The 9469-nt window shown below is 39.7% G+C and overlaps 1 protein-coding gene and 1 long non-coding RNA gene across 2 annotated transcripts; one reads left to right on the top strand and one right to left on the bottom strand.

Annotated features, from left to right (window-relative positions):
• Positions 1 to 1753: 1753 nt before the first annotated feature.
• Positions 1754 to 6365, top strand: LOC116920840 (protein lin-54 homolog). Its single transcript, XM_032926982.2, is given in 15 exon segments — positions 1754 to 1882; positions 2214 to 2356; positions 2500 to 2721; positions 2781 to 3008; positions 3066 to 3338; positions 3398 to 3773; positions 3896 to 4038; positions 4098 to 4214; positions 4274 to 4474; positions 4586 to 4866; positions 4932 to 5169; positions 5253 to 5343; positions 5346 to 5490; positions 5550 to 5728; positions 5829 to 6365. Coding segments are annotated over 15 exon segments (2679 nt in total). The 5' UTR covers positions 1754 to 1857; the 3' UTR covers positions 5846 to 6365.
• Positions 3775 to 9261, bottom strand: LOC116920842. Its single transcript, XR_006646223.1, has 4 exons — positions 9203 to 9261; positions 8663 to 9136; positions 4930 to 5183; positions 3775 to 4864 (listed from the first exon to the last, which is right to left on the bottom strand). It is a non-coding gene; the product is annotated as an uncharacterized LOC116920842 (long non-coding RNA).
• Positions 9262 to 9469: the final 208 nt, after the last annotated feature.

Below are 9469 nucleotides of genomic sequence, written 5' to 3'. Positions count from 1 at the left end.
ATGGCTACTGCATCCGAGCTGGGTTGTTCCAAGCTGGGTGTAGTCCCTGATACCCACGCAACGGTAAGCGATCAATTGTAAAGTCGAACGTCTTCATTTGCTAATAATACCATGTTCAGTACAGTAGCCTCATTCGTGCTGGGCGACGCTTCCATTAGCAAAGCAGTGAATGTTTCTTGCCTATGATTAATGAAGCATCCAGCGATAAAATTCAAGCATCTGAAAATTAACACGAAAAAGTTTCGGGTCAACTATATAAAAAAGAACAAAAATATACATGAACCACGCAGCATAGCGTTGAATTCCCCATGCATCTTGGAAAGACAACACGTCTGTGATATATCCAATTGAAACTGAATCGTCCTTTATTTGGACAACAATTTAATGGGAAGTCCACGTAACGCACTGTTCATTCATTTTTGGTTTCTATTGCACGTGATTAAAATTTTTTACGGTTTTTTAACACAAGATTACAGGTGAGCTGCATTCACCAAGTGCAACGTAACAGGCTGACAGCTAACATTTATAGAGGCCACACAGTATTGCTTATTTTGTAATGCACAAATTTAGCAAAAAACCAACACATACAGAAAAAGAAAGAAAAAATCCTCTTAAATTCACCGAGAATATTCCCGAGTTTTAATTGTTGTGCTAAAGTAGGATGACCGTGATTGAAGTAAGCATGAAACAATCTAACTAACAATAAAATAAACAACAACATGATCATCGAACCCCGAGTAAATTACTTTTTAACCCCTTATTTGCCTTGTCGTTCATTTTATAATGGTAAGGAGGTTCCTAGTCTCGATGGAAAGATTAAACAAACTCAGTCCCAGTTACTTTTCCCAGCATATCGTTTTTTAACATTTCTTAATCGAGTATATGCTCCAACATCGGTAAAGTAGCGCTTTCCGCTATGAAAACGCATTCTAAAAAACAGATACGATACCTACATCTGCGTTCGCTATTTTCAGTTGCCTTGAAGCGAAGTTAAAAGTAAGCCATCGTCTACCACACCGCATACTTCTTAAGCAGCCATTTTTTTTTTTTTTTTACCTGGGCATTTTATGGTGTATTTGGTTGGGAGAGAAGAATTTCGCGTTCCGTGAAAATTCAAAAATATTGTAGTTCTTGAACCGGATAGTCAACGTACGCGTAGAACATTAGATTCATACACTCTTTAAACTGAATTTTATCTCTGCATTAATTGTCCTTAAATTTCAGCGCTCAAAAACGTGCTTTAATCACTATAATACGCGTTACAATTTCAAGGCTTTCTGAATTTCTATAGACAGCAAATTTTGTACGAAATTGTCGCAATTGTCGGGCAAACCAGATTCGTTTGGGGTGTTTTTGTGATTATGTTACAACAACAACAATGACAACAACAGCAACAACAACAACAAGAAAATACAAGTAGAGAAAAAAATTTCTACATATGACGTAGATCGAGACACGTTCACCTCCATGGTAACGCATATCGTTAATGAAGTACATAAAATTTAAAAACAAAGACAGGCTATAAACATGGCACTGGAGCAAATTGGCTTGTTTCAAATGACAGGTTAAAACATAACGTAGTTGCTGCAAATAACTACCTGAAACTTTTTAATTTTGTGCAGATATAATATGTATTGATACCACTACGCTCTTGTTTGTTACAGTTATTGTAATATTGTACCGTATAGCCTATCTACCTATTGTACTACTTCCCAAATTCACTCCAAATTCTTGTGTTGACTTCCAAGTCGGTGGTCTTCGCCATCTATGAACAGTTATTTGAACTTTATGAAGGGTGCAATCGCAGGCGTCGCTTTGAATAAGTTCATGGCGGGCTGATCGTACGATTCCTCTTAAATGATGTCGAGTTCACGAGATGAAGGTATATTTATTTTGTCTTACAATTGAATGGCTTAATAATGTTACGTACTCCAAACTTTGCAATGCTGATTTTGTTCAGTTATGAGGCTGACGGCATAAAAATCAACCCAGGTTGATGCCCTTAGGAAAACAATTTCAAAATGGCGCCTATTGCAGGCGGGTTTTTCGATATTCATTCCAAATCTTTTTAACTTTGAAGTAACCCTGATTCACATTCAAAAAGTATTTAGCTAACTAGGACCTAGATTTCTGTCTGAACTTGTGTCATAGTATGTTTAGGCATCAGTTTGACTAAAACCTCCACAATTTTAACTTTTGTTTTCATTCCCAAGGTACCGCTATGCAAGTTGAAACAGATGATTTCATTCTTTCCCTTACTTCTGTTAATCCAGAAACTGATGAACAAACTGAAGTTATAACAACTGAAGTGTCAGACCTACCTCCTGATTTGGTGAACACTGATGTGTCAGATTTGGTAAGCTTTTGCCCTTTCGGGTTTTGTTGAATAAACGTAACATCTTGAGCAAACTGATTTTTTCTAGATGTAATATTTTATTGAGTCTACTAAACAAATTTAAATCAATTTTTTCCCTCCACTTACCCCAAATCATTTGGTAGGCCAACAACCCCTCTCTGTGGCTCGGATTAGAAGGAGCATTGGAATCTAATGATGCAGTGTCTCATATGTCCAATGTTTCTAGCATTGTAGACGACCATGGCCAAGGAAGTGAAACAGTGGCGCATTTAGGAAGTGATCATCATAGTTTAAACATGAATGATCTAGGTCATTCGGAAGAAGTGGAAACTATGTCTATTGAAGCCATGGATGTTGATGTGCAAGTAAGATATTAATAATACTCAATAGTCTCTGAATATACTCCAATTTACTTGTATTATAGAATCTGGAAGTGAATAGAAGTCAAAGTGTACAATCAATTCCAATGGAAAGTTTCATGGATCAAAGTGACATTGGATTCAATATTATGACAAATAATATATGTGATGATAAAAGTAAATCATCTATCACTCCCATGTCCGTTTCTCTGCCGGTTACCGAACCAATAGCAAGAAATGTATTTCCGTTAAGCCAAATCAAGAAAACAGTTTCAGCTTCAGCATCAACCCAGGTTTGCCCATCTCACTTGCATTTCTTCTTGTACTTGACCTACATTTATAATCATTAGGTTACCAAAGTAGTGCTTGCGCCCACAAGCCAAAACCAACATGGACAGCCATTGCTTCTTACTGTGCCAGCATCAACAAGTGGATTAACATCTTTATTAACAACAAATACGAATTTGCGCTTTGTCAATGCCTTGAACACAGATGGAAGTAAAATTTCGAGTACCGGGCCACAAGCTACAGGAATTCAGTCCCAATCCGTTCGGCTTATGAGCCCGACAAAAACCATTACGCTACAGCAAGCTCAACAACTTGGTCTTATTTCGCCCAAGAAAGTAGGCTCTTAAACTTTTTCAAGCATTGGAATTTGGTTCTCATTTTTTTTTTTTATCAGGGGCAACCTTTAATTGTTAATAAGGTTGCCGTTGCCGCGGTAGGCCAAACAACTCCCGCAAACAACATTTTGGCCGGGAAACAAGGAGCAAAATTCGCAGGAGGCAATGTGACATTGGTAAGAAGTGGGCCGACGAAAACCCCCACAAAGATTGCCCCAGCTCCACCGCATTCTGTTGCATCGACTGTCTCATCTACGTCTTCCATGCAAAGCCAACCAACGAGCTTACTCATAAAGAACGCTGCGGGTCAAGTTACGATGGCGGCACTCGTTCAGGCTCGACCAAGTGGTGGGAGTGTCACGAATATGAATCCGTTAAGCCCCCAAAAGTTTGTGCTTAGACCTTCTACACCAGGTTCGGTTACTTCAGCCCAAGGTACATAAAACATGTCGATGTATTACAATTTGGGAGTTTTTTTCTCCGTTCTCCTCGTTAATTTATCTTTTAATGTCACGTGCGATTACATAGAATTTTTCAAATTTTTCTTTTGTATGTAGTCCGGCAAAGTAGTGGAACACAACCAGCACAATACATACGGCTAACAACGGCTCAAGCATTAGCTGCTGGAATCCTTCCCGCAATGGGTCCACAAGGAGAACAAAGTGGAACTCAGCAGCATTTCCAGCTTGCGGGAAACAAGGTTGTATCGATGGTTTCACGTAAAAGTTTATAATAAAAATGAGAATATACCTGTCTTAGATACAATTAGTTCGCGTCGTCAATCCAACTGGTGGAAATAATGGAACGGGAAACTTAATCACGGCACCAGGAACCTCAAAAGTTCTAATAGGCGCAACTACTGCAAACTCCATTAAAGTGAGATTAACTAAAAATTTTTGGTATTGTCATAATCACCACTGTTTCTTGCCCTGCAGATCCACCCATCAAACAGCACAGTGACCCAGCAATCAGTCAAAGGTACCCTTCCATCCGTAACAAAGACGCTTGGGCAAGCAAAGGGTGCAATCTCAACAGTTAGTGTACCGCAGGGAGCTCAACGTATAATACTGCCAGCTGGATCGATGAATTCACTGACAAGCAACATTGTGATGGTTCCAGCTCAGTATTCTTCTCAAGTGAGCATCCTAATTACTTTTCGCTTTACGTTTTTTCAGCATAGATCGACCCACTTCTACAATACTATGACGTATTTTTAATCAAATTCTGTTTCGCGCTGTTATCTTAAGAATTCAATGGGGACAAATAGTTCGCCAGCAACAACGAACTTCTCGGCTGTTACAACCAGTGCTGCTACTGTCGTTTCGGAATCGATCACATCACCAATAGTCACTAGTTCGAGTGCGACCCCTCGTTTGTCACAGCAACCAAAAGCAGCTCCTCCGCCTTCTCCCGAGTCTGCTCAAATGTCGACGGCTGCTTCTCAAGCAAAAGCACAAAGCGTGTTGGAATCAAATGGCCTCAAACCTCGCAAGCCATGCAACTGTACCAAGTCACAGTGCCTCAAACTGTAAATTCATCATAACGTTGTCTTTTAGTAATTCCTGCTAAGTTTTTTAAAAATTTAACTTACAGTTATTGTGATTGTTTTGCCAATGGCGAGTTTTGCCACGGCTGTAATTGCGTCTGCTGCGCCAATAACTTGGAGCATGAAGAACTACGTTTGCGTGCAATAAGATCTTGCCTGGATCGTAATCCACACGCCTTTAAACCTAAAATTGGTGTCGGTTGGGGTCCAGAACCCAGACGTCATAATAAGGGATGCCACTGCAAGCGCTCGGGCTGTTTGAAGAACTATTGTGAATGCTATGAGGTTTGTTGATTGAACTGCTTTTTAAATAACAACAAAAATAACAACAGCCAGTCATCATTATTCATTGGTTTCATATTTTTTAGGCTAAAATAGCATGCTCGGCTATTTGTAAATGCATCGGATGTAAAAACTGTGTCGATCCCGCTGGTTCCCCTCCAGGAACTGGGGAAAAAGAACGTCTAAAATGGCAGTGCTTCAACATAACCCTGGTAACTCTAACGATAGTCGAACGGTGAGCAATACCACCCATAATAGCAAACAAGATGACCGATCGGCTGATACTCCTAAGGGCTTTTCAATACCATCGGCGTCTGGGTCAAGGTAGTACCATTTAACGAATAACTGTTATAATTTCCGTCATTATCATTTAGTTTCGGCAGTAGGCCACCATTCAGTTTCATCACCCAAGAAGTCGTGGAGGCTACGTGTCAGTGCCTTCTTGCCCAAGCTGAAGAAGCTGAAAGGTTGCGTAAAACATCGGCCGAAACAGAAGGTCTGGTTCTTGAAGAATTCGGTCGATGTTTACTTCAAATAATAGAATATGCATCCAAAGCCAAAGGTATTATCATGTCTTTATCTGGATGCCTTCTTATTGAAATAACTTTAAAAACGATGTGTACCAACTAATTGTGTTTTTTTTTTGTTTTGTTTTGTTTTAGTTTCTGCCAGCCCTTGAAAACACGCCGCCATGCTTAGTAATAAAATTGAGTCGGGGTTTATTTGTTGATAGAACTCAGCGCATGCCATAGATATATTATCCTTCTGTCCTTATTGTTTTGCCTGCTTCTCCTTTTGTTCATCTTGAGTTTTTTTAGATGTAAAAATATGGCTTCGAGAGAGATGATTTAGGATTTTTTGACGTGGTTCAAATATATCATAACCTAAGGATTGCGGAGATGAATTAAGTTAAATGGACACCAAATATTCTTTTTTGAATGGATAGTGGAAAATCGGTGTACACTTCAAAATCCTTTTTTGTTGACGTGGGGAAGTTGCGTGTGTTGACGCTGTGCATTTTCGTATGAGTGATAAAATAGTATAGCTTATTGAATAACCCACTAGCTGATATATGTTTTTCTTTTTAAGTGAACTATGAAAATCCAACAATTTATATTGAATATTTTGTAACGGTTTGTTATTCGCTGGACTTCTTTTAAATTTGGTTTTTAAAATACAAAACGGCGTTGGGTTGCGAATTATGGCTGTCTTATTATAAAAAAATAACCAGTGAATAACATGATCATTAATCAATGCAAATTAAGTATGAATCGCTCGCACGTCGATTAGTTCTTGTGATGAACATTGGGGCGGCTAAATGTTCATCGTTGGTGAACGGTGGAGTTGTTCCTAATAGCCAAATGTTCTATTTAGCTTCATTGAATGTTGATATTTTGTTTTGAAGTGAATGCTCTTAGAGCCTACCGATTAAAGAAGCTATGCAGATCCTAAAAGACTGCGCATGGTTCAGCCGTTGGACTTAGGAGTGTACAACTTTTCTCAACTCGGCAAGACTAAAACTCCAAAGTTACTAATACTTTTGGGAGTAATAATGTAGCTACAGAAACAAACACGTTGAAGTCACCTACAACCTACAATAAAGATGATTTTCCCACATAGGCGTACATATAACTAAGTATAACGATTAATTTATTACGTTGTCGTTTCTTTTGATTAATTGATTGTTTTTGTAAAGTATCCTACACAAAAATCCGCAACAGCAATTTTAATTTTAACACCAATTTGTGGATGTTGGGATAAATTGTACAATTGCTCGAGGTCGCGTAAGTGACTGAAGAGCAGTTAAGATTGTATGTTGAATAGAGAAGAGCTCAGTAGGCGACAGGGAATCCTGATTCCTCTGAACACTCCAATCAACCCAAGCGTTCCATGCGCTTTGGTATGTAGAAGATGTGGAGGAACGATCTGTGGCCAGCAAATATTTGACGACTCCTTCTGGAAGGCCTCTTGCCTCATACTTACTCCTGATAACCGCCAAACCACGATATAATAGGAAAGGTACACGATCGCCCTATCTCCAGAACGGCGTGTGTTTACTAAGGGGTTTCCAGATTCCCCATCAGGTTCGCTAGTGAATTAGGCTGGTCGCCTCTCAGGGAGATAGCAAAAAACCCGGTTTTCTATTTTAACTTTTTTTATTTTTAGTAAATATAATAAATAAAGAAAAGTGAATGAATTGAACCGTTATTTCTTTTCCGATTTTCAAGGACAAAAAGAATCGAGATTGGCAAACTCGATTCTCTCGAACGGAATTTTTTTATTAATTTTAGAAAAATCTGACTTTTTGAAAATTGGGCACTGAATCGACTAAAAAGTTCTCCGATTGGTGCAGGGCCGAGCGCTACTGAGAAGTGTGGAGTGTCGACGTCGTGATTGCGTTTATTTTTGGCTGAGGCCAACAGACAGAGCAAGCAGAAAAAATCGAAGTTTTTCGTTTTTAACTGATATCTGATATCATCTGATAAGAAAATAAAAAATTGGCAATGTTGCGAAAGGCGCAATTTTCTAAAAGTCTGGTAATAATAATTCGGGATCTTTTAGGAGAGATTCGAATCTTAGGTCGGTGAACTTGGGATGTTCTCTCATCGTTTAGCCGTAAGGGGTCATTCACAAAATACGTAACGCGAAAGGGGGGAGGGGTCGTTGGTTTTGTTACGCTTTGTTACAAGGGGGAGGGGGTTTCATAAAATGTTACGTACCAGAACAATTATTTCGTGGAACTTTTAATTTCTGCAGAAAAAGAAAAAAAAATGCTGTTTAGCTTCTTTTTTTGTTGTTGTCATGACAACTGTTGTCTGCTAAATGGTATTTTCTCCATTGCAGTCATTTTCTCTCAATTATATGATTCTGGTTTTGGAGGGGGTTTGAACATTTGTTACGTATTTTTAGGAGGGGGGGTAGTAAACTTTGTTACGGACCGTTACAAGGGGGAAGGGGGGAGTCAAAAATTGACCAAAAATGCGTTACGTATTTTGTGAACGGCCCCTAATTCTATTTCGCTAGCCTTTGACGTGTGACCTAGCAGGCGTAACGTGTCGCTGCATGCATCCAAGATTTCTGAGCTTACATTGGCCTGGTCAGCTGACATGGACTCTGAGATGAAGAGTAGTGGGCGAGCGACGTCCAATAATTTGTATTGAATGGAGGTGAAAGACTTATACTTTTGCTCCACCTTGTTGAGTTAAGGTCCTTTCCTCTCTTTCATTCTTCGAGCCATGGAATGGTCAATCTTAGGACACTGGAGAGTGACTGACTTTTTCAAAAAATGGGGCTCATAACGCTTGTGAATCAAACTTGCATGCGACGGCTGGAGACAGGTAGACATATAATTGCGAAATTTCTTGCTACGTGATCTCCCTACCGTAAATTTCTTCAAAGCTGGTTCGTCTGCCAAAATCGACTCATTTTTAAGGCGCTTCGTAGCAAGGTGGCGAGGTGCCACACCTTCAGGATCAATGAAGTAAAAAAATCCCACCTTCTGTTGAGGACAAGGGCTCCTGCTGCTGTTGCTGCTATGGTTGCGTTCGTCGTCTGTCTCCTGACTCGAGACCAACACGAAGCTTCGTCGTCTGTCTCCTGACTTGAGACCACCACGAAGCTTCGTCTGTGATTGCGGCCGCGAATGCGAAATTGGACCCCCGACACTAGCCCCCCCTTGGGAAATTCGTTCAAGTAAGGGCTGGTGTCGATGAGGCATTCAACACCAGCCCCCCCTTCTGAAATTCAGGACATACGTTGGAAACCAGACCGACATTTAAAAGGAACTCAGTGAAAAAATAAGAGCTGTGCACACCTGTCCACACCTATTATGAGGTAATAATGTGACATAATCGTGATAGTGGTATATTACAATTAAACCTTGAACCTTTGAAATCTAAAGAGCTGATTCTAAAATAGAAGACGGATACCCTTAAGGGCTACTGTCGGGTGGTCCAATGTCACGTTCCCTCTGAAAAGATTTTTTTTTAAATACAAGAAATGTGATCTGGAAACAGAAATTGCTACACATACTAACCAAGATACGTAGCAATGAACTGACACAAAAAAAAAATTAAAAAAATGTAACACTGAGTCACAAAATCCACTTTGTATTGGGAAATAACACTTTCAGCCAATACAGACAACGCAAAACATGACATAAACAACCAGAGAAAATGGCGGACATCGAAACAATTGACACGCGAAACCGCGATGTGAATTGCCTCTATTGGAGTACGTACCTCACTGGCGAGGTGCAATAGGCGTGACCTAACAAAATACATTCATAGCAGACAGAATCGGC

Source organism: Daphnia magna, linkage group LG4, assembly GCF_020631705.1.
Source record: "Daphnia magna isolate NIES linkage group LG4, ASM2063170v1.1, whole genome shotgun sequence".
Taxonomy (NCBI): Eukaryota; Metazoa; Arthropoda; class Branchiopoda; order Diplostraca; family Daphniidae; genus Daphnia; species Daphnia magna.
The sequence above is the reverse complement of the archived record's forward strand: the minus strand, read 5'-3'. Positions and strand labels throughout refer to the sequence as shown.